The 26,023-nt window shown below is 35.0% G+C and overlaps 2 protein-coding genes across 2 annotated transcripts; one reads left to right on the top strand and one right to left on the bottom strand.

Annotated features, from left to right (window-relative positions):
- Positions 1-461: 461 nt before the first annotated feature.
- On the bottom strand, positions 462-14,090 carry LOC111413881 (uncharacterized). Its single transcript, XM_023045006.2, has 4 exons — positions 13,769-14,090; positions 13,287-13,702; positions 13,080-13,228; positions 462-1,533 (listed from the first exon to the last, which is right to left on the bottom strand). The coding sequence occupies exons 1-4, from the start codon at positions 13,895-13,897 to the stop codon at positions 551-553; spliced, it is 1,677 nt and encodes a 558-aa protein (XP_022900774.1). The 5' UTR covers positions 13,898-14,090; the 3' UTR covers positions 462-550.
- A 5,672-nt stretch (positions 14,091-19,762) lies between these two features.
- On the top strand, positions 19,763-25,027 carry LOC111413899 (serine palmitoyltransferase subunit I). Its single transcript, XM_023045031.2, has 9 exons — positions 19,763-19,953; positions 20,008-20,109; positions 20,163-20,267; positions 20,318-20,459; positions 20,512-20,644; positions 20,701-20,833; positions 24,115-24,300; positions 24,366-24,707; positions 24,760-25,027. The coding sequence occupies exons 1-9, from the start codon at positions 19,933-19,935 to the stop codon at positions 24,889-24,891; spliced, it is 1,296 nt and encodes a 431-aa protein (XP_022900799.1). The 5' UTR covers positions 19,763-19,932; the 3' UTR covers positions 24,892-25,027.
- Positions 25,028-26,023: the final 996 nt, after the last annotated feature.

The following is a 26,023-nucleotide window of genomic DNA, read 5'->3' as shown; positions in this document are numbered from 1 at the left end:
GAAATTTCTACATCCATTCACACTTTATCAGTGGTCTCTGCATATACATATATATTATTTTTGTAGCCCTTTGAAACAATAATTATATATTTATTTATTTTATGTATAGAATATAATCTCGTGTTATAGCGTTTCTTTTTATATTAAATATAGTTATTACACATTAAAAGCGACGTTTTTTTTTTTTTTAAATAACTCTCAAGGAAATGAAGAAAACAGACTACTTACATCATGTTATTTGGAAAAGTACGGTTTGTAATGATCACGTGCAAGTTAATTGAAAAAAATTGTTGATAAATTTATTTTAATAATGTTTAGTAACGATTAGAGTGAACTATAATTGTTTCTAATCATTATTAAAATAAAGCTAATAAGGTTAAAATACATTGGAACATCGAACAAACGAAAAGAAACGGAATCTAACCTAACCCTAAAGCAATAATAAGCAGTAATATATTAATATATAGTTTAAAAAATAAAAATAAACTCTTTCTATTATTTAAATGGAACAATCAGAAAATAAACAGAAAATAATAATAAAAAACCCTCATCATTCTTGTTTTCTATCCATAAAATTCAACAGTAAATCTTGATCCGAAGCTTTCTCCTGATAGATAACATCGGAAACGCTTAATTTAATCCTTTTCGAAGGTGGCTCTTCTTTAATTAAATTTCTATTAATATCTTTACCGTAATCTTCATCATCATCGGAAATATCCGGTTCAATAAAACCTTTTTGTTTCGGTACCGCTTCACCTTCTAAAAATTCTTTCATACTATGAATAACGCTTTTTATTTCACCGTCGTATTTGCGGCAAAATTCAGCCATATTTCCGTTGATATTCATTTCCGAACAATTTTTCTCCTGTGGTAAATTCGCATACCTTTTCGTTAATTCACTTAAAAAGTTATTGAAATCATTTTCCGTTGCGTTTTCCGATTCATCTTCAACGAAGTTATCAATTTCAACTTCATCGTCTTTATTGAAAACGAGAAATTCGTCCATGTTAACGTCTTCCTCGTTATTTGCTTTTTGATTAAAAAGCAAAGCTCGACGAGCAGCGAATAATTGTTGTTCACCTAATTCTTGTTTTTCTGATAAACGCAAATTAGGCAAACAAACTAACAACGTTGAAAACAAAACGATCATCAAGCAAGTTGTTGGTGCAGCTTTTGTGGATGTTGTATTAAAAAGAACTGCTTGAAGTTTACGCATTTGCTCCATGAGTTTGCTGTTTTGTTTTCGAAGTAACTTGATACGTTTCTTTAAAAATTCGTTTTCTTCCGTGGTGCGTTTTGCTTTTTCTTCGAGTTTATCGACGTATTCCTTCTTACGTTTTCGCGAATCTTGGGCGGAAATTTTGTTACGAATTTTTCTTCGGATACGTTTTAATTCTTTTTCTTCATTTTTCGTTAATGGGTAATGACTGGGAAGTTTTATACCTTCTTTCATGAGAAGGCGTTTTTCTTCGCTGGTTAAATTTAGTGGAGGGTAACGAGAATCTTGCGGGTGGTGATCTTGATCTTCATCATCTAAAACAAATTTTTATTAAAATTAAAATAAGAATTGGAAATTTTTTTGTTAAAAAGTTAATTTTAATAATCCATAAATTTTAAAAAAATTTAAGGCGTGCATTTCTTATTTAATACTTTCGTATTGAGGGGTAGTTTTTTTTTGGGCAGAGGAGGGAAAAATGCCTTAGTCTACTAACAATTCACGAAAAAGCTCCCTCTCATATCCGGGATCACCCTTCATAGTATTTCCTCTACTACTTCTACTTTTCTTAACTCATCGCAACTGATTGTCTCCATTTCGGCCATATCGTGTAAAAACAAATTATACTCTCCGGCAGACTTCAAAGACATTGGCCGCCCCAAGTATCACGAACAATGAGGGTGAGCATGCGGTAAATCCTAGGTAGGCTTGTCTTACTTATTTTGCCGTACTCAGGATTCTTGTCTTATGGCAAAATCAGGACCGACACTGCAGTTTTTATTGCTTATTCACGAGGTGCCCCTGTACCATATCAAAAGAATCGGATCTAGAGTTGCCAGTCGATAAACAGGCCTGCCGACTTTCAGTTTCAATAGGCTTATCGGGGTATGGGAGCACTGCCCCGATGGACTACCCTACTAATAGGATTTGTATGGAAACGCCCAGTAAAAATAAAACCCTAGACAAAGGGTGATAAACCTCGATCCTGAAAACGAAATAAAAAAGATGGAGGATCCATCACAATCTACACTTGTGGCAGCCAGACGGTCCGCGCCCAAATCAAGTTCTCCGTCTTTGGAAGAGGAGCAGGTTCTTCTTTGAAGGAGAGGAAGATGAAGAGGAGGCTGTCAAGGCACTAGATAGTCTAACTCTAAAACAAAAACGCCTGCGGCTGTCAGTGTTTGCTAGAAGGAACCTGCGCAAGCTTATGGAGACAGATAAACTTAATACTCCATCGGAGAAGAGTGTAAAGACCTCTAAGTCTTTGGCCAAGAGGGGACACTCTGATAGGTCCACGACTGAGCAAATGGCTAAAAAGCCTAAGCTGTTTCAGAGAAGCAGCTAAACTACAAAGCTGTTGTGAGCAGTTTCGAATGAAAGGAAAGGGAGTGGAGACCAGAAGCGAGAAGAGAGCGCCAGATATGAAACCCGACCGAGGAAAGATTTCTGCACGTGCCGGGGTGTTCAGCAGGGGGCGTCGCGCAGGTGCTCGTTCAGCACCACGGGAGTATGGAGGAAGGGGAAAGTCCTCGACTCTTGCTGGAATGAGAGGAGCCGGTGGAACGGCCGCCCCAGCCCAAGCGAGAGGTAAGTGGGTGAAACTGTACTCAGCTCAGTGGATAAAGGTCTTTGCCCACTACACCGTTCCATACTAGGACCGTAACAGGAACGTGTCAAGCACGTAAGAAAACGTTCCGCCCACTGCAACGGACCAACTGCATTCTCGTATGAAACGCGTATTATTTTATTTATTTTTTTTATTTATTTATCATTTATTGCCACAGACAAAAATACAAAATTACATAAGATACACTTAACTTAAACAGTATCAGCAAATGGATCATTTTATCGCACAAGCGATCTCTGCCAAATGACCCAACAGAACAAACAAAAATAAAAATAGTATTTGCTGAATATGGCAAGTAGTGACAATTAGATATTATTAACATCACCAAATAAGATTAAGCAAGAAAAGAAAAACAAAGAGAAAAATAAAGAAAAGACACAAAAAGAGAGATAGAGAGCGACTAAAAGAAACTAAAAGAATCTGCCGGATATCAGTTGCCAACAAGTGAGAGCAGTTGAAGAGAGGAAAAAAAGAGAAAGACAAAGAACAAAGAATCAGGAAACAGCCAGTTGAAGGGCAAGCAAGTGGCTCTTTAAAACATGTCTAAAATTAGTAATTCTAGAAATATTACGAATTTCAGAAGGCAGTTCATTCCACAGCGCAATCGACTGTACTGTAAATGATCTATGATAAATTTCAGTGCTATGAACGGGAAATGTAAGAATAGTATCAGAACGTGAACGAGTAGCAAGCTCATGAGTTGATAATTGCTGGAACCTATCTGATAAGTACTTTGGGGTGCAGTTATGAAGGATTTTAAATAAAATGGTTAATAAACGAAAGGATCTACGTCTCTCACAGGTTAACATCTGAATGTAATTGCGATACGGCGTTACATGCTCAAATCTATTTAGGTCAAATATGAACCCGTATCATTATGCCCGTATGCAACGCGTATTATGCCCGTGTATGCAAACTGTAGATGCCCCGTTCGGATCCCGTTTAGTGCAGCACCAGATCTATTAGTTGTTGTAGGTTTTTGCTGTTGCGCATACCTGCGGATAGTATCAAAAAAGCGACGGTATGGCTATTAGAAAGTTATCTATCAGACAACTGGCAATGATTGCCATTATTATGGACGAGGAAGAAGAAGTAACGCAAAAGCAGCGACACGGTACTGGATTCACGATGCTGTAAAAGAACGAAAAGCTGAGGACATTATTTAGACACTTAATTGATGATTAAGAAAATTTTTTCAGTACTTTCGAATGTCACCATTTCAAATTTCCTTCCAGACTCTCTCTTTCCTTTGAGTATCCATATATTTTGGATGTTGAAGGTTCACACCTGCTGCAGTGTTCTATCGCGAAAGGAATACTAAAACAGAAGTTTGCTGTTCGGGGTGCAAATGCAGAGCAAACACGGAGCAAACGCGGAGTATGTGCAGTAACCACGCGGTTAGGCCGCCCATGCATATTGGTGCATGCCATGCACAGAACGTTTCGACCCCTGCAAAATATTCCTCCCTGGGAATTGCTGTCGGGCCGGGCATGGCACGGTACGGTGTTGGCCGGTGCCGGAACGGTTCAGTGGGTATTGCCTCATAGTAGTTCATACAATGAATATTTTTTTGCATGTGTCGATACGGTTACAGTCATGCTATGATACGGTGTAGTGGGCAAAGACCTTAAGTCTATTAACTGTTTACAGGCAAACCTGCAGCACGCTAGGACGGCTACGGCTGACCTTAGCAGAACCTGCATGAGTGAGCGAATTGATACTGAACCATGGCTCGCCAATACTGAGCGCATCAGCGAACTCGGTAATTTATCCGGTAAGTTACTTTGCTCAGGGGATAGACCCAGGGATTACTTACTTATCAGGAACAACATTAATGCATTCTTAATCTCAAAGCATAGCGACCGAGCTTGATGATGAGAAGACAATATCTTTCCTGCTTTGTTACAGCAAGGAAAGTCATTATTGTTGCCTATTTTGATAAACATTTGTGTCACCTGGAAACAGAGTTGAGTAAAAATGTACTGCAAGTAAAGTATTCAGTACTTTTTTACTTTGTGTAGTTTACTGCCAGTACTTTCAAATTGTAGGTACTTAATACTTGTACTTTCAGTATTTAGCTTAAAATGTCCTGGATACTTGTTTGACATAAGAAGTACTTGAAGAACTATTTATTTACTCCAAGTAGTTTATCTACTTCCAGTACTTTCAACAGTAAGTAAAATAACAATTTTTGAAAGTTTTCTTATAGCTAACATTTATCATCCGTATATTAGTTATACAGGATGTCCCGTATCTTCCGCATCAGAGCATTATACGGTTGTACTATACATTATTCTGAAGCGATCTTTCTAATAAAATTTGAGTATTAAAATTCATCAAAAGCTTTGGGAAACGCCTTCAGAGATCGTAAATCACACTCAGGCAATCGGTCCTACCCCCGACCGGTCCGCCGCGCCGTTCTAAAACTAGTTTCGCACGTGTTTATTTCTCACATATTTGATTTACGATCTCCAAAGGGGTTTCTCTCGGGTTTTACTGAAACGCCATTGGAGGACTTAAAACCATTCCCGTGCGCTTATTATAAACATTTCGAAACACATAGTGTTCGATTCATTGCTAATTTACATCCCATCTCTTTACTATTTCAAAATTGCAATTTTGCAAAATAAATCGCAGTTTATATTATTATGTTAATGTTTCAATAAGTTTTGACAGTTGTGGTCAGATGATCACAGATATTAAACTTGAATTGTCAAAATGTACTTTTCATCAAATATATGGTCTTGTAAGAAGAGAAGTTTCATTGGAGTAACTTGTCATTGGATAACCGACCATCTACAAAGTAAATCTGTAGCATTATCTTGTTGTCGATTTGAAGGAACACATTCGGAATTTTAGACGACATTTACAAGGCATATGATCTGGATGGAAACATTCTAGCCACAATTACTAACAATGGGTCGAATTTCGTTAAGTGTTTTGAAGAATTTCGAGTTTATACGGATAAAGAAACTGAAGAAGATAATACAGAACAGGTGTCTGAAACGTCCGAAACTGAGGCATTAATAGCAGATTTAAGAAATGTACGCGAAGAAACTGAAAAATTGTTTCAAATTTACAATTTGCTAGTTTTTTGCTACAATTTGCTATTTAGAGCACATTTATTTATTCTAAATAACTAAAATAATTGGAGTACTTAAACGAGTGGGTACTTGAAATTTTAGTTTCAAGTAACTTATTACTTCAAGTACTTTTTAAAAATACTTCTTACTTATTACTTGGAGTAAAAATAACTTATAGCGCTACTTGTACTGGTTACTGGGAGTACTTTTCCTTTGTACTTGTAATAGCTTTGCCTGGAAATATGTACCGGCAGAATGGATTAAGGTAAAGGTATCTTATATACCTAAAGTAGGCTGTTCGATCTGTTAGATTTTATATTATATTAGTTCATTTATATTGGATTTATTTGTATCGCCTCATTTGTTTAGTCTGGATTTGAAGTGTCGCAAGATTAGGGTTTTTTATCGCATTATTTATTGGGTTGAGTTGTGTGTGGGAATGCGTTGGGGTGTATATTTCGGTAAAGGTTTTTAGTTATGACCTAAAATAAAGAAGGAGCCTGCGAGCTCAACTCGTATCAGTCATTCAGTCAGTCTTCGATTTAACACCCACCGAAACAGTACCCCTTCAATTCACGCGGAGCAAGGCTCCCTATATAACTAATCGCAATTTATATGTATTAAGTTTGTGTAATTAATAATAAAGTTTATGGAAACGTGAAACCAAGATTTTGTTGTTAACCAGCGCCCACCAGATAAAAATAAATAATCACGGTGCCTACTCCTAATGCCTTTCGACTCATCAGCTGACATTTCTGTTAAAAACCCTTGAAAAAGTTTTGGAACGGTATATCCGTACGGTGCCACTGGTATTTATACATCCTTGTGGACTTACAGTTTTTGTGGAAAAAAAACCCTATGTGACTGTGGTTAGACCTATAATCATATACGGAGCAGCAGCCTGGTATAGGAGATTTCAACCGACTTTGGTTATCAGTCAACTTTCACGAATTCAACGAGTAGCTGGATTGGCAATCTCTGGTGCGATAAGCACAACACCAACTCCAGCAATGGATGTTCTGCTTGGCCTATCTCCTTTGCATGTGCATATAGGGAAAGTGGCTAGAACTACCATTTAAACAATATGCTCAAAACTGTTTTGACATGTCCTACCAATGAGCTGCGGAAGACATTAAAAGCACTGATACTGTGCGTAAAACTAAAATTTTCTGGTTCACGCAGATATTTGCATGTTCACAGATGGATCAAAAACGCCGAAAGGGGTCGGAGCAGGAGTATACTGCCAAATACCTCGGATTATCATGTATTCCAGGCGAAAGTATATGTTATTGACATGGGTGCTAAAATCCTTCTTGAGAGAGGGGTGAAGAACATGGCAGTACGATTTTTCTCAGGCAGTCAAGGCGCTGCAAGGCGTGAAAACGATGTCGGCTTTGGTTAATGACTGTAAGAGAACATTATACACTGAGTTGTGATAACAGAGTTTCTCTGATGCGCTAAAGCTTTTGTGGGGCCAGAACCAGCAGTTGATGTATCATTTGCGTTGGCCAAACATAAGATTGGACTGTTGGCTGAAAAGAGACTTCGCCTACTGTGGACAAGTTCTTCTGGAATGAGACATCGCCACTATCAAACTCGGGAATATTTTAGGACTTGCTCGTAGCAGCATTAAAGTTGAAGTTCTTTGAAGTCAGCCGAGATTTTTTTTTAATTATTTTATGACGTTTAATTTACGCATTAAATTAATTTTTCTTTCAAAAATAGAAATGTATTTCGCCTCCTTGGTTGAGAAATCATGGTGTAAGGCATCAGTAAGTAATAGTGAATGAACTAAATGTTTGAAATTAATTGCACCTTAACCCATTTAGGACCATAGTTGCGTTAACGCAATTTTTTATCATAGATTATTCAACTTTTAAGCGTAAATATAAATTAACAAAAATGGTGAAATTTTTAGCATGGTAATATGAATTTAAAAGATTGTAAAAAGGAACTATTATTATAATTTTTTTTAATCCTGAATGTTTTTCATATACAGCATACTTCACAGAACAAGAATGTGAATGAATAGCTAACTATTTTTACAAAATCAAGTTCCCAAGTGACTTTGAAGTCACTACCAGTAGATATACATATGGATTGCATTCGTAAACTTGTTTGAAGTTGTTTTTGTGACTGCAAATAGTCAAATAGTCATCAAATAGTAATGTTGTGACTCAAGAACATTTTATGATGGTATGTACAATTTTATAGTGGTGTAAATATATATGCGTCAGGGTATATTTGCGACTTTAGAGTAGGGTCAAATATCAATATAATCCCAAAAGGCCTTTAATGCTGAAAGAACTGAAGATCTTGATCTCAACGAAGTAATTGATATTGGTTATGATTCACGCGAAGTTGACAATTTGACCAATGAGGAAGATATTGATGAGGAAACTATCGGTGGAATATTTAATAATTATCGGAACATTTGAAATACTATGTATGTATGTATGCGTACAGGAGTGCGTAATTTTTACGCGCACTTAGACCCCAGTGGGCCCCTTAATTTGAAATACTATTACCAGGAAAAAAAAGGTGGTTGCCATTTATAAATATGTTAGACTCCGCCATAGTAAATGCTTCAAAAATGCACAGACTAACAATATAATGTCAAACCAATTTCTCAGTTGGATTTTAGATGGGAACTTGTAGGAAGCCTTATTAGTGTCAACACCAGTTAAGATACACCAGAGGACATGGTTCCACAATTTTTGTAACTTCAACCTCCAGATTAGATAGTGTTATACATAATTCAAAAAACAATGAAAAGTGGAGACGGCGCTGCAGGGTATATCAAAGCACGATAGTATCATTTTATCGACCGCTAGCCTATTAATCGGCTTTTCGACTGCCAACGCTTATGGACCAATAGCCTGTTAATCGGCTTTTAGTTATCGACGGGTTTCGTCTGACTATATGTCTGAAAGAAACATACGTTTATAAAAGCGTAGCGATCGTCCAGTGGGATTTACTGTTCTGTTAGTAGTTAGCTGTCCTCTCTATATTCTTACGAATTATAATATTTTTACTTTTTACCGTTTACAATGGATAAAGATCGTCTAGATGAAGAGTTTTGCTTAGATACTTTGTCAGACTTTAGTTGTTAATCAGAAAGTGATAGTGATGGTGATAGCAGTGATTCTTCTATAAACGGATGATAAAGTTATTTTTTTAACTATGCATTTACTGTCGACTATTAATTCTCATGCACCAATTAAATATTGTAAGTTCACAAAACCTCGTGCACCCTGGCTTACGGATACCATCAAGCTGATGCAAAAATGTAGAGATAATGCTTTTAAAAAATATAAAATGTCTAAGTCACTTGCAGCATGGAATTACTACAAAGATTTAAGAAATATGACAAATACTGTTATAGATAGGGAAAAGAGGGCGTTTATGGATCAATATGTACGTATCAATTGTACGGTATTTGGCGCATAAGTTTTTCTTGCCATATTGCGATTATGCTCGGAGATGTGCGCTCTTTGGCCTGAGGTCCTTGCGGGGTCGTCGTAACCTCTCGTATTCAATATTTCTGTTTAAGTTAGTAAATGGGTTGATAGACTGCCCTAACCTTGTCTCCGAAGTATATTACATCACCCCTTTATATACTGTGCGCGCTCATAGCCTGTTCAGATTGCCCGCATCCGCCTCGATCGCTCACATGAATTCACCTTTGCCTCGTATTATGCAGTTTTATAATCGGCACTGCTACTTGTGTGACTTGTTCGGCATGTCGTTGGAGTCGTTTAAACGTGCCCTCGCCTCTTTAGACGTAGTACGGTAGTAATTATAATTTGTTAATTTTCTTTTTTACCATTTAGTTAATTTTATACAATTAATTTGATTTGATTTGTATTATGTTTGTTTCTTTGTTTATCTTTTTGTACTGATTGTCACTTTGAAGAAATATTGTTGTACAATTGTTTTTCTAGTGGATACTTCACTGGGATTTTTCCTGTTTGTATCCCATAAGCAGAATAAATAAATAAATAAATAAATATATACACCGTGCACACAATAACGCATGGTGTGGTCTGAAATCACTTGGGTTGAATAACATTAAGCGCAGCATAATTCCTGGATGTCTCCGTCATCCTGACAAAATAAACCATTTTTTTGTAAACTCCATAACGCAAAATACATCAGTGGATAATGAGCTTTTTGAGTTTTATACCAATAATAAGTTGATTAATGCAACTTTTTCTTTTACTCCAGTTAATGATATTGATATTATGAAAAGCATATCTTCAATAAAAAGTAATTCTACGGATATAGATGGATTAAATATTGGTTTAATTAAGTTATCATGTCGTCATATTCTTTTATATTTGACTCATATTGTAAATTTCCGTATAAGTGAGAGTGTCTTTCCAGATTCGTGGAAGATTGCTCTGGTTAGACCATTACCAAAAATTAAGAACCCTATTGATTTTATGCATTTAAGACCCATAAGCATCCTTCCTGTACTATCGAAGGTAACTGAAAAAGTTCTAACTTTTCAACTGCGTGATTTTATAGACAAAAACAATATCTTGCCAGAAATGCAGTCTGGATTTAGACCTGGCTTCAGCTGTACCACCGCATTGATTTCCATTATAGATGATGAGGTATCTGAAATGGACAAGGGAAATGCCACAGTTTTGTGTCATGTAGACTTTTCCAAAGCATTTGACACAATCAACCATGACCTACTGTGTTCTATTCTGCAATTTGTTGGACTGGATGACGGGGCCGTTGAATTGCTACGGGGTTATTTAAAAAATCGTCGATTGTTGGTGACAGTATCTCGGGTGCGTTGAGTTTATCGTCGGGTGTACCACAAGGATCCATTCTTGGACCTCTTTTGTGTACTGTGTATACATGTCATTTTAAAACCTTCATAAAATATTGTAGATCGCATTTTTACGCTGATGACACTCAACTGTACTGCTCCTTTCCGCCGTCTGATGTGACAGCTGCTTGTGAACGCATTAACTCTGATCTTCAGAGTATAGCTGATATTTCTGAACGTCACAATCTATACATTAACCCATCAAAGACCGAATTAATCCTTTTTGCGCCTAAAAGATCGAGACAGATTCTCTTATCCAAACTTAATATTTTTGTAAACAACACAAGTGTTACATGTAGTAATACTGTAAAAAGTCTGGGACTATTAATTGATGACGCACTGAAATTCAATGATCACGTTAATAAATGTACCCAATTAGCGTACTGTAACTTAAAACTCATTTGCAACTGTCGAAATTTTTTAAATAGATCGCATTTTAATTATTGCGATGTGGTATATTCTACTTTCATTTCATATCTCGCAAAGAGGAAGATACAAAAGGTACAAAATTCCTGTTTACGACTAATTTATGGTATTAAACGTCGGCAGCATGTTAGTGATCGATTGGTCGATGTAAACTGGTTGAATATGCAGAACCGAAGAATTTTGCATTCAGCCTGTTTGTATTATAAAGTGATAAATTACCAACAGCCCCCTTACCTTTATAACAGGATTCGATTTCGAGCCGATGTCCATACATTGAATATAAGATTTAGAGGTACACTGCAAAAATGCTTTAGTTACCAGATTACTAAAATATTCAATAATATTCCATTGGACATCAGAAAATCATTGTCTCAGAACTCATTTAAACGGAAATACTTTGCATTGTTATTTGATGCAGGTTGAGAGCTCTCTGTGCTTCTTCTTGCCTGTTTTTATCTACGTTGTTGTCATTCTTACGGATTATTATTTATTTACTATTTTTGATGTGCACGCTTCAGTTAATTCTAGTTTGTATAGTCGTTTATTAATTTGCTTTTGTTTTGATTTACTTTTGTTTTCCATAATAAATTTTTTTTCTCTCATGGTTAAGTTGAAAAACGGTTTCGCTTTTGTATTTTTGTTTAACTTTTGTTTAATTTTTTTGCACTTTTCTTTTTTATTTTGTATAGTGAAAAAAAAAATAAAGTCATTTATTATTATTATTAAACATTCGGAAGTCGCGCAAATTATTGCCACTGCAATCTAGCGATTCAGAAAGTGATAATGATGACACTGCTGAAGTAAACATCGATACGTGGTCAACAAATGGACAAATCAATTATTTTGGAACCTTTCGGAGGTAGCCCAGGTATAAAAATTCTACCAAAATACGAAGAAAGTGTAATGGACATTGTAAAGTTATTTATTGGAGATGACTTTTTGGAATATTTGGTTAAAGAATCGAATAGATATCACTATCAAATAGTCAATAAATATAAAAATATCTCAAGAACGAAGAAATGGATGGTATTAAGTTGCCAGAAATGAAAAAATTTTTAGGTCTAATTGTTTTAATGGGACAAGTAAAAAAAGACAGACTTCACGATTACTGGTCAATTGACTCAAGCATCGAAACTCCGTTTTTTTCTAAAGTAATGAGAAGAGCTGGCACTTTTGTAACAATGAAGATATACCCACAAATTCAAACAGACTTGTAAAAGTTCAGCAGTTATAAATTATTTAAAGAATAGATTTATTGATGTGTATAAACCTTGTCAACAATTATCATTAGATGAATGTATTATTCAAAAAATTACATTCCTTTGAAACAAAAACACAATGAATAGCGAAAATTTAGCCGGTACTAGGAGCAGCCTTATAATTTAGCCTTACTGAGTAGCAGCCACAACAATGACCGGTCAATAAAGTGGTATTTATGTGCATCAAATGTAAATTTCCATTTACTATGGAGTTGGTCCCAATGTTGCGTTAACGCAACGTTCAAAAAATCTACCAAAATGTGTTATGTTGTATTTTATATTTTAAAGTTTGTTTCTAAAGACGTAAATAAAGGTTTATTGACAAAAAAATTAGAATTTTTTCAATTATTTCTCACTAGTCCTTAATGGGTTAATAAAAAAATTTTTTTTTTTAAAACGTACTTATTTTTGCGCGTCTAAATATATCTCCCGCCTTAAATAGGAAAGTTATCACAATGTTTTATAAAAAAAAGAACTCAATTTAGCTCTAATCAGCAATAACAGGTCTACAAATGAGTACTTGGTGTATCAGGATTATTATTTGCAATGATAAGATAAAAAATATGGCCATGAACAGGCTTTTTATTTCTTTTTAAATGCATTTGAATATTTTTGCGATATTTACCTGTACTTTCTGTAATTTTTTCAATATGTTGCTTTTTTAAGAAAGCATTAGCAGAGGTGGTAACTTTAATATTTTCCATTTTCAAGTCATTTGCGTTAATAATTTTGAATTTTTTCACATTTTTTACATTAACAGGTAATAATAACGGCCTAAAAACACAAAAAAACGAAAATTTTTGTTATTAATAATTAAAAAAAAATTTCTTACGGTCTATTTCCATTAAGAGATTGAACTCGAATCAATTGTTGCTTTGGTTTTTGTATTCCTTTATTATTAATGGCAGTGTTTATAGGTTTGGTGAACAAAACCCTTTTCGTGTTAGGTTGCAGAACAAATTTAGCTGGTTGTGTGTTATAAACGATTTTTTCAGGTTCTGGTTTATTAAATTCTTGGATATCATGACTTTCCAATGAGAAAACTTGATTAATATTCATAATTTCATCTTGCTTTATACTTCCACTTGAATCTGATCCCAAAGTTACGCTATCTCCACTTTCTGAGGATCGAGGAGATGATTGTGCATCAAAATCCGAACATATATTATTAACAAAGTTACTGTCAATTCCAATATTTTCCAAATTTTGTTGTTCCATCCAAAAAACCGAATCAAAAAATTCCGAGCTCTAAATTTATTAAAAATAAAAAATTAATATATATAGTGATGTTTAATTTTAAAAACTAATTAATACCATTAATTCTTTATCCTCAGTTATGGGTAAATCTAAATTTTCCATATCTTCTTGGAAACTGGTTAATGAACTGTAATCCTCCGTTTCAACGGAGGACGATTTGCACAAGTAATCAAGTAGATGCGACATATTTGGATAATCCAAGCACGTAAAGTTCACAATAACATAACGAACGAACAATTAACTAAACAAATTAACGATTATAAACGTTCGCGCGTTTAATTTGATTGCGAAACGTGCGTTTTACTGACAATATGTTAGTATATTTCGGATCTTCACGCTTTGACAGACGCAAAGAGTGTAATGACGTCATCAAAGGAGTATGTCAGACCTGGAGATTTAGGTGTATTTTTAAATTTCTATTGGCTACCCTGCTCAAATCTTAATTTATATTTTCAAAAAATAGTTTTATTTATTTATAAACCAATAATTTTTTAATTACAAACGAAATCGTTAACTCATTTAAACCAACGAATTTAATAATTTATTTTTATTAACTCTAAAAATCCAATTTACATTCATTCTTGGATTTAATTCGATGTTTCTCTAATAGATGGCGCTAAATTCGGGATCATATGGTCCAAAAAGCAAATATAATCTAAAAATATCCCGACAAAATAAGATATACTTGTTTAATTAATGCATTGTTGTACAAGACTAATTCATTTTTGATTGATTTATACATTTATTTTTGCTATTTTTTGTTGCAAACCAAAATTTTTTGTTGAGGTTATGTTCAAATTTTATTTGAAATGGAATAATTAATTTTGAACGTGACATCTTACGGTAAAATAATTAACACTTTAAAACAATTTTTGCATATCATAAAACTCGTACTAAATTAATGAATGGAAAACGATTAGATACTGAGAATAAATATCATTGTGTTTCATGAGTGTGAGTAATCGCACTTTAATGCTACTTGGAATTAAGTGATTAATAGTTTTTTGTTATGTCAAATTTATATTATTTTATTATATCATATATTTTTCTTACATTAATGCCAGGTACACACTTCCTTCCTCAAAAGTCTGCCCCCACGCAGATGCCGACCCAACCCGTCCATCAGATAGGATTCGCAGCATAGCAGAGTAAGGTGGGCTATTTCTAATTTCAAGCCCCTAAAATCGCCTGGAGGAGATGGAATTCTGAATTTCTGCAAAAAGGCTTAGAAGACCTTCTCCCAGTAATAATATCCCTATATGTAGCTAGCTACAGCTTTAGCTATATACCCACTCTATGGAGGAAAGTAAATTTGGTCTTCATGCCTAAAGGTGGTAGGCATGAACAAAAAATACAGATTCACATTTTGTTGAAATTAAGCAGAATTGACTGTATATAGAGCGTTTCACTTAAAACTATCATGTCAAGTATCCTGGAATGGGTTGAGGAGATATTGTAGTTTTGTAAGAAGTTGTTGCTAGAGTTCATGCGCTGCAGTCAGAAGAAACTTTCAGAGTGATAGAACATCGAAAACTGTGCAACTTTCTTTATCAACGTTGATTTGAAAAACTCAGTAGTTTCGAAGATATTGAGGTCAAGGATATGGCAATGGGGCAAACATGCGTTCAAGAGCCTTTTTTATTCCATGTTCTAACCACTTACTTAACTGTGTAGTGAATGATGCGGCAAAAATATTATTAATTTTTTTGATGTTATTCAAGTGGATTATTTTTTTCAAGTTCCAAGTTCCACTAAACGATGGGCAATATTAAAGTCGGATGTCAAAATTTTATTTTGAAGCCGTTGTCAATGACCAAATTGATGGGAAAATTTTGGGTAGCATTTTTATTACGGTATATTTTAACGATTATAAATGTTGTCAACAAAATGAGGCAAGATCCGTCATATAACATGAAAACCGTTATGGAATCGATCGAACAAATTACAGTATATCTAAAGGACTACCGAATAGATGACAAATTTGAATCAATTGTGAATTCTGCAAAGGACATATCTGAAAGTTTAGATGTGGAACCTACATTTCCAAATGTTAGCAATTTAAACATGAGTCAGATGATGAACCATTCCTTACTAACAAGGACAATTTTAAAGCTGGGGGCAGCGTTTTTCAGTTGGCACAAAGGCGGCTCATGAACACGCGGCGGCACTGTACAGACGAATTAGCCTAACTTCATTTCTCCTCAAAGGGATGGAAAAGGTAATCGATCAATACCTTAGGAATGGAGTGCTTGTCACTAATCCACTCCACCCTAGCCAACATGCTTACCAGAAAGCAAAATCAACAATCACCGCTCTCCATGCTTTGACTAGCACTTTAGAGGAGGCAATTGCAACCAAAGAGATAGCCATATGTGCTTTCATAGACATAGAGGGTGCGTTTGATACCACCTCATATGAATCCATAGAGAAGGCTCTAAACGTAAAAGATATACATCCGTCGACAATCAAGTGGTGTATAGCCATAACTCTCTAACCACAGTATTGGTAACACATGTATATCTATATGTATATCTGGTTAATTAATTAATTAAGAGTTTATTGTATACAATAATCTGTCTACAATTCTACAATTCTTTACATTATTAATATATTATTTTCACCCTCTACCCTCTTACTCCATTTCTACACCCTCGGCTCCTCGGCCCAATCATCCCCTCATCCATCCCGTTGTCTCCTCACCCCCACAACCATTCTCATCCATCGTTTCCCCTCTCCCTCCTCTCCTAAGATCTGCCCTCGGTCCAACTCCTCCTCCCTCAACTCACTGCACCCATTCAACATATGTTCCAACGTTTCCCATTCCTCCCTGCATAGCCTACACTACCTCTCCTCATCGGCCATCCAGTATCTGTTAGCTCTCTCCTTGTTTCCACAACAGAACCTAGCCACCAACTTCTTCCCTTCCTCATCTCCTTCCAATAACAAGTATCAAGGCAGCCCCTCCGTAATTATATCCCTGTACCTCTCAACTCCCTCCACATCTCCCTACCCACCCTTCGTCTACTATTTATCTCAGTTACCGAGTAGCCCGCTCGTCTATAATAGTTGTCTCTGTCTCCTTTCCCATATCTGATCTTTCCCTCTCTAATTTTCCTCCAACACTCCCCCAAGATCCCGCAGTTTGGCCTCCCTTCTATTCTTTCTTCATATTTCACTGCCCTCCTGCCCGCCTCCACTCTGACCTTATCCACCTTTACCTCTTCCCTCACTATATACCCCGGTGTTTCTCTCGCCACCCCAAGCACCCATCTCCAATATCTAGCTTGTAAATCCTCCAGCATTGCCTGCTTTCTCCATCCCCATACCTCTGCCCCATACATCACCACACTGCTAACTAGACCTTCAAACATAATCTTCCTCGCTGCCACATTTCTTCCAAAGACTCTCTTCCCCCAACCCCCTACTTGTCCCATCACCTTATTCGCCTTTTTTGCCATAACTATCACATGCGATCCCTCCCTGTTGTCCTCCCTAAACACATACCCCAAGTAAGTATACCCCCTAACCTCCTCGATCTCTTTTCCCTCCCATCTCCCACCCTTACAAAACTTCATCATCCTTGTCTTCCCCACATTCACTTCCAGCCCCTTCCCCCTAAAATATCTTTCCAATGTCTTTATGATATCCTTTAGCTCCGCCGCTTCTCTCGCCATGACCACGATGTCATCCGCGTATGCTAACATATGCACCTTTCTACCTCCCACCACCAACCCTCCCATTTGCCCCTTCCCCAATCTATCCTCCAGGTCCGCCGTATACAGTGCAAACAGACTTGGGCGTAGCGGACATCCCTGCCTCAGTCTCTTCGTCGTCCAGAACACGTCGCTCAGCTTATCTCCCACTTTTATCCTAGCCATAGTCTCCATGTATATTTCCTTCACTCTCGCAATTAGGTGTTCCGTGATCCCCCTCCTCCCACAACTTTCCCCTATCCACCTTATCAAAAGCCGCCTTCAAATCTATAAACAGGGCGTACAATTTGACCAGATGCTTCAACACGTACACGTTGTCGATTGCTCCCCTTCCCTTCCGAAAGCCTGCCTGCCCATCCGGCAAAATTCCCCCCAACTCCATCTCCTCCTCCAGTCTTCCCAGCAATATCTTCGTGAATACCTTGTATGCCGAGTCTAGTAGGTTAATTCTCCTGTAGCTCTCTACCCTTCCCTTATTACCCTTTTTATATACTGGGCAAATTACCCCCACTTTCCATCCCTTCGGAATCCCACCCCCTCTCCATACGCTATTCATCCCCTTCAACAACTTCACTCTCACCACCCTTGATGCTTCCAACTATGCCTCGTTCTGGATCCCATCTTCCCCTGGCGCCTTTCCCTTCTTTAATCCCCTAAGCACTGCTTCCATCTCCTCTTCTGCTATCTCCTCTCCCCCATCTCCCCCATAGCCTCCCAAACCCGTTAGCCTCGTTTCAACTCCTCCCAATAATACCATAAAGTAACTCTTCCATTCTGTCATGTGTATTTCGCTGGTTATCCTCTCCCTACCCTTCTTTCTCTTTTTCAGATACCTCCAGACCTCCCCTCCCTTGTTATCCCTCTAATCTCTGCCGCCTCCTTCTTCCTCACCTTTTTTTTCTTTCTACTGCATAACTCTCTGTATCCTCTCCTGGCCTCCCTATATCTATCCACCCCTATCTTCCCCGTTTCCACTGCCTCTTGCGTCTTCTTGCACTCGCCATCATACCAGTCGTTCCTCCCTACTCTGCTCCCCCTACGTACACACTCCCTTTTTAGTGTTGCCTCCCGCACTACCTGGATAAGTTCTTCCAAACCATTGATCTCTTGTATCTTCTGTTGCCAAGTGTCGAGGTGTCCCCTGTAGAATGCTACCCCTTCTTCCGACCAGTCTGTCCTGATGAACTTGCTCCCCAGTTCCGCTCGTCTTCTGCCGTCCACCCCTTTTACCTCCACCTCCAACGGTTGGTGATCCGACTCTACCGCTTCTCCCACTTTAAACCTTTCCACCCTCTCCCACATTTCCTGATCCACCAGTACATAATCAATTATAGATGTCCCCCTCGCCCCGATGTAAGTATACTCCCCTTCCTCTTTATTCCCATTCAGTATCTCCCATCCGTTCTCCTCCACCCATCTCAGCATTTCTGTTGCTTCTCCATTCCACACAGTATCCTTCGACCGCCGTCGTCCCTCCTCTCCCCATATCTCCACCCTTCCCCCTCCTAGCCCACTCTAGCATTGAAATCCCCTCTCATTATTATATATCCCTCCGTCCCATCCCCTGCCATCTCATCCCATTGCTTTCTCGTCTCTTTCATTGACATGCTATACACAGTAACTATCTGCACCGTCTCTCTCCCCCAGCTGATCTGCCTTTTTACCATTCCCTTCTGCCTCCATCTCCCCTCCGTAATTCCTCTCGCTATTCCTGTTATAATACCCCCGCACGCTCTTTCTCTCTTACTTCTCCTCTCTGCAAACACGCAATTCCATCAATACACTGCTGGCAACTTTCCCTCAATCTTAGCCCACCCTCCTTCATCAACCCAGGTCTCCACCATACAAATTACCTCAAATCTCTTCAGATATTCCCAGAACTGCCCTCCCTTATTCGTAATCCCCGCTACATTCCAGAACACCATTTTCAACCCCTCGCTTTTCTCTGGCTTTTCCCCTCCCCCGTCTATTTTTTTGATAAATTCCTTGCTGCCCTCTCTTATATCTGGTTAATTAACATAGTGTATAATATCTGAGCAAGTGGTTTCAGCATTCAATTTTATGAACTGGTCGGTTTCCATAAGACCTGGCTTTCACTAATTTTTTCATGATGCTGAAAAACTTGCATGCATCTCCACACTTTTTTTTAAACATTCCACAACAATATCGGCTTCCATGCTTGATGTACTGGTCCAGTTCTTAAATTATTTTTCATCCAACATTTTGCGAAATTAAAACGACATCTATAAATGGTAAACTCTACTGAGAATTTGTAGATAATTTAAGTTTCTTGAATTGATTATCAGTTAACCTTCGAGAAGCTAATAAAATAAATAGATGTGTGACGTCAACAAGAACATTCGATTAGAAGAAGGATGACACACGCCCATACATGGTTTTAAATTGGATAAATTGCTCATCGGCGATAACATAACCTTTAACATAAACTGTGTCATCTACAAAAACCTCCATGTAATTACTTAAAAATTTTAAAAAACAAATATCATCATGCTCACCAAGTTTACTCAGGTACCTAGCATAATTATTTTTTTTAATATAGATTTATATTTATGTTTTATTTAGGGCGCGACCCTTTACACGGTTTTAGCGACGGTTTTTATCGTCGTGGTGTCTTATTTTTGGGTTAATCGCAAGAAGAAAGTTGCTAAACCTTTGGATATTCATGTAAGTGAAGTAATTTATTTGCAAAGTTTGATTCAAACGAATTTATTTTTTAGCTCCTAAACAAACGCATTTTAGAGTATAAACCTGAACCGATGATTGATCATAATCTTGTAGAGGCGTTGAGAAATAAAGTTATTGATACACACATTCCTGATGAGGTGAAATAAATTTGAAAGTATTAAATTGTTTATGCAAAAAATTTTTTTAGAGTAATCCAAACTGTTTTAATTTGGCTAAAGTAAATTATTTGGATTTTTTAAATAATGATTATATTAAAAAGAAAGCAGAGGAATGTATTAGGACTTATGGGGTTGGGTCTTGTGGTCCTCGAGGATTTTATGGCACAATAGGTGCTTTTATTATTAATTTTACTGAAACATCTTACTAAGTAATTTTTTTTAGATGTTCACCTTGACTTGGAGAGCAAAATTGCTGATTTTATGGGAATGGAAGAAACTGTTCTTTATTCTTATGGCTTCTCAACAATCTCAAGTGCGGTTGGGGCTTATTGCAAAAAATCAGATATAGTTTTTTGGTACCAAGACAAAAAATCAAAATTTAAAAATAATTAAATTGATTGAATTATTTTAGTGATGAGCACATCTCGTTTGCATCCCAACAAGGATTATTAGCTGCAAAATCAACCATTGTCTACTTTAAGCATAATGATATGGCTGATTTGGAAGAAAAATTAAAAGAATATGAAGTGAAGGAGAAGAAAAGGGTAATTTTTACCTAAATTAATTTATTAATAATAAGAAAACGCTTTAAGAAGCTTCTTTCCTGCTTTATTTATAAATGTCCTTGGTACCAGTTTCGACATTTATTAGGTCATCATCAGCCTTTTTTTTTTATAAAAAATTACTTACAGTTAAATCTTTCTTTCCAAAAATTAACATAAATCAACGTTCTTTTGAATTATTAAAATTGCAAAATTAGAAAAAATGGTCGATTATTTCAAAAATTTATTTCTCGAGAACTAAAAGTGATTTTTCAAAACGGCTTGTTGCATTAAAAAGAGGATACTTTAATTAATAATTGGTGATTTTTCCACAAAAATCCTTCAAGAAATTAATTTTATAACGAATTTTGAAAATTATCGCTGAAAATTGCAAATGGGGTCATACACGATTTTTTTTTTATTATATTTTCTGAAAGTTTATATAAAAATATAGTTACCGTTATTTTTTTTTAAAATATTTTCGAACAAAGTCATTGTTAAAAAAATTATTGAAAATTTATATACCCATTTGCGCTTTTAAAATTCCCGCGTTGATGACGTATGATTCTCACTTTTGCGTCCCCTGCTACCCGCTCAAATGCGAGAAAGAGATGAACGTCATTTAGGTTGTATTGAAAAGAGATAGAGTGTTTGTAGGTTATGTTTATTATGTTTTGTTCATGGATGTAATAGAGACACTCTATTACATCCATGGTTTTATTTTGACACTGTCACACCGCAAGCGCTATCTAACGGACAATTTAACTTGTTTTAGGCAGTGCGGTTCCTACGTCACAGAAAAGCCGCGAAATTATTTCGTTTAAATATTTGCAATTTTTCACTTCAAATTACGCAAAATATAAAATTGATCAAAATATTTATTTTACTTTGTGTTCATGCATATACTTGCATATATCGTTTGACATAAAAATTTTCTCTAAATTTAATAAGTGTGTATGACCCCATTATCAAAACTTCAAATATTGTTTTCTCAACAACTAAAAATTATTTTTCAAAACGTGTTGGTTCATTGGAAAGAGGACACTTTTATTAACATTTTGGGAAATTTTCATACTCATATTCCAAGAAATCGATTTTATACGAATTTTTAAAACTTAATCCGCGAAAATTGCAAAATCGATTATTTCAAAAATTTATTTCTCCAGAACTAAAAGTGATTTTTCAAAACGGCTTGTTGCATTAAAAAGAGGATACTTTAATTAATAATTGGTGATATTTCCACAAGGATCCTTCAAGAAATTAATTTTATAGCGAATTTTGAAAATTATCGATGCAAATTGCAACATCGAAAATTTTATCAAAACTTCAAATATTGTTTTCTCAAAAACAAAAAGGTATTTTTCAAAACGTGTTGGTTCATTGGAAAGAGGACACTTTTATTAACATTTTGGGAAATTTTCATACTCATATTCCAAGAAATCGATTTTATACGAATTATTAAAATTTAATCGGCGAAAATTGCAAAATTCGAAAAAATAGTCGATTATTTCAAAAAATTATTTCTCGAGAACTAAAAGTGATTTTTCAAAACGGCTTATTGCATTAAAAAGAGGATACTTTAATTAATAATTGGTGATATTTCCACAAGGATCCTTTAAGAAATTAATTTTATAGCGAATTTTGAAAATTATCGCTCAAAATTGCAAATTATCAAAACTTCAAATATTGTTTTCTCAAAAACTAAAAGGTATTTTTCAAAACGTGTTGGTTCATTGGAAAGAGGACACTTTTATTAACATTTTGGAAAATTTTGATACTCATATTCCAAGATATGGATTTTATACGAATTATTAAAACTTAATCGGCGAAAATTGCAAAATCGATTATTTCAAAAATTTATTTCTCCAGAACTAAAAGTGATTTTTCAAATCGGCTTTTTGCATTAAAAAGAGGATACTTTAATTAATAATTGGTGATATTTCCATAAGGATTCTTCAAGAAATTAATTTTATAACGAATTTTGAAAATTATCGATGAAAATTGCAAATTTTATCAAAACTTCAAATATTGTTTTCTCAAAAATTAAAAGTTATTTTTCAAAACATGTTGGTTCATTGGAAAGAGGACACTTTTATCAACACTTTGGGAAATTTTCATACTCATATTCCAAGAAATAGATTTTATACGAATTTTTAAAACTTAATCGGCGAAAATTGTAAAATCGATTATTTCAAAAATTTATTTCTCCAGAACTAAAAGTGATTTTTCAAAACGGGTTTTTGCATTAAAAAGAGGATACTTTAATTAATAATTGGTGATATTTCCACAAGGATTCTTCAAGAAATTAATTTTATAACGAATTTTGAAAATTATCGATGAAAATTGCAAATTTTATCAAAACTTCAAATATTGTTTTCTCAAAAACTAAAAGTTATTTTTCAAAACATGTTGGTTCATTGGAAAGAGGACACTTTTATCAACACTTTGGGAAATTTTCATACTCATATTCCAAGAAATGGATTTTATACGAATTTTTAAAACTTAATCGGCGAAAATTGTAAAATCGATTATTTCAAAAATTTATTTCTCCAGAACTAAAAGTGATTTTTCAAAACGGCTTTTTGCATTAAAAAGAGGATACTTTAATTAATAATTGGTGATATTTCCATAAGGATTCTTCAAGAAATTAATTTTATAACGAATTTTGAAAATTATCGATGAAAATTGCAAATTTTATCAAAACTTCAAATATTGTTTTCTCAAAAATTAAAAGGTATTTTTCAAAACGTGTTGGTTCATTGGAAAGAGGACACTTTTATTAACATTTTGGGAAAATTTCATACTCATATTCCAAGAAATAGATTTTATACGAATTTTTAAAACTTAATCGGCGAAAATTGCAAAATCGATTATTTCAAAAATTTATTTCTCCAGAACTAAAAGTGATTTTTCAAAACGGCTTTTTGCATTAAAAAGAGGATACTTTAATTAATAATTGGTGATATTTCCACAAGGATCCTTCAAGAAATTAATTTTATATGTTGGTGCATTGGAAAGAGGACACTTTTGAGGCATGTGTTGGAAAACAAGTTCTTGAATAATTTATTTTTGTCGTCGGAACTAAATAAAAAACTGTATCTAAGTCGATTAACTAAAAATTCTTTAAATATTTAAAGAGAGGTGTAAATTTAAACTATTTGGTCATTCAGAAGATTTTTAACGCGTTTTTTTTATTATTAATACCTTATTTAAAACCTGCAACATGGATTTTATCAAATTTAATAAATTAATTTATATAAATTAATTCACATGATTATTTTTAGAATAAATTGTACAGAAAATTTTTAATCGTTGAAGGAATAAATGGAAAAACTGGGAAATTATGCCCACTCCCTGAATTAATGCTGCTTCGTAAGAAATATTTTTTAAGAATATTCTTAGATGAGTCGTTATCTTTTGGCGTTCTCGGCAAATTTGGTCGAGGAATCACCGAACATTTCAACATTGATGTAAGTTAAACTTAATTAATTAAGTAAACTTAAAATTTAATAAAAATTAAAAAAATTTTTTGTAGAGAAATGATGTCGATATGATAATGGGTAGCTTAGAAGGCTCGTTCAGTTCAATTGGTGGATTTTGCGTAGGAGCTTCCGTTGTAATCGAACACCAACGTCTATCGGGTCTTGGTTATTGCTTTTCAGCCTCTCTTCCACCATTTCTTAGCTATATAACGACGTGTGCCATAGAATTGTTTGAAAAAGAACCCGAAATGTTTGAGAAATTATCCAAAGTCTCCATTTCAATGCATGAAAAATTAAAAAAATTGCAAGAAAAACCAAACGTTCAAATTTTAAGCGATGATATTTCCCCGAAAAAAATTTTGAAGATAAATAACATCGATGCCGTTCATAAATTCGTAAGTTATAAAATACTTTATTTTCATTAATAATTTTAATATATTTTTTTAGTGTGTAGAAAAAGACGTTTATATGGCCAAAGAAGATGACACTTTGGTTATGAATTTAAATATTAATTATGCCGATGATCAATTGGATAAAATTGTTAATGTTTTAATGGAAGCTTGTGAAAGTTTAAATTAAAGTAATTGTAATAAATTGTAGTATATTGAAGTTGTTTACACCTTAAATTGCTTCTTAAATCACTATTTATTATGATAAATTAATTTTTCTTTTTTGTACACTTTATTATTACTTCTTTAATAAAATTAGTTTGTAATTTCTTTGTTTTATTAATAATAATATTATTTATTGGCACAACCCACATACTTTACATATTTAATATAAAAAAAAAAATCAAACATGAATATACAAAAAAGAAAAAAAATGTACAAAGCAATATATATTACAATAGAACGGGGTTGCAACCAAATGGACTGCGTTTGGCTCATAACATAGTCACGATCCACTCCTCCACGCAGCCCGCAGAAAAAAATAAAAACTATAGATAGATAACAATATAGATGGATTAAGCTAAATACCTCAAACAGCTTTTGACCAGAACCACCAATAGACCAATTTAAACACATTGAACATTGCCACAACTAACTAAATACATCAATTTTTTATATTACCTCTATAATTTCCTTAAAAAATTTTCTTATGCATAAATTTTACTCATATCTAAGGTAATTGGAAATTGTTGTGAACCTTGGCCTGTCGTCTCCAAACCCTCACTTCCTGCCTTCTTAGGTCCTCCTCCACATTGTCCACAAACCATCTCATCAGCCTCCCAAACGATTCACTACCCACAAGTCCACGGTGATAAAAGATAATTGTTGTGGTACATTTTATCCATTGAATTGATGTAGCTAGCATGACCAATCTATCTTAACCTTCGCATTTTGATAAATTTAATTATCTCTGGTTCGCAATATTCCAGACACCATTGTCATTAACAGGACTTGATAATGGACTTAGATAAAGTTGTACCATAGATCTCATCCAAAATTTCTACAAGGTGAAATTGACTGATGTATTATTACATTGATATTGTTTGATGGGCTATAAAGCTAAGGGGTATTGAAATATCATTGTCGAAAAATCTCCAACAACGCAACCGCGCTTTCATCTATGGCAATGCTTGGGACTCAATTGATTGGTTTTGGAGTTGGATTGGATTCTAGTTGACTTGCATTTTAGTAGAGCTACTTTCAAATTAGATTGAATTACCCAATGCTCATTTCCAAAGCAATTTAATTCATATTATTCAATA

Source organism: Onthophagus taurus, chromosome 8 (assembly GCF_036711975.1).
Source record: "Onthophagus taurus isolate NC chromosome 8, IU_Otau_3.0, whole genome shotgun sequence".
NCBI classification, from domain to species: Eukaryota; Metazoa; Arthropoda; class Insecta; order Coleoptera; family Scarabaeidae; genus Onthophagus; species Onthophagus taurus.
The sequence above is the reverse complement of the archived record's forward strand: the minus strand, read 5'-3'. Positions and strand labels throughout refer to the sequence as shown.

Bases quoted from the DNA above. Each gene is read 5' to 3' on its own strand.
- LOC111413881 (XM_023045006.2), bottom strand. From the start codon at position 13,897: ATGTCGCATCTACTTGATTACTTGTGCAAATCGTCCTCCGTTGAAACG. The intron at 13,703-13,768 runs GTATTAATTAGT...TAATAAATTTAG, and splicing joins CTGAGGATAAAGAATTAATG to AGCTCGGAATTTTTTGATTC. The intron at 13,229-13,286 runs GTAAGAAATTTT...TTGTGTTTTTAG, and splicing joins TCTCTTAATGGAAATAGACC to GCCGTTATTATTACCTGTTA.
- LOC111413899 (XM_023045031.2), top strand. From the start codon at position 19,933: ATGCTCACCAAGTTTACTCAG. The intron at 19,954-20,007 runs GTACCTAGCATA...TGTTTTATTTAG, and splicing joins TGCTCACCAAGTTTACTCAG to GGCGCGACCCTTTACACGGT. The intron at 24,301-24,365 runs GTAAGTTAAACT...AATTTTTTGTAG, and splicing joins CCGAACATTTCAACATTGAT to AGAAATGATGTCGATATGAT.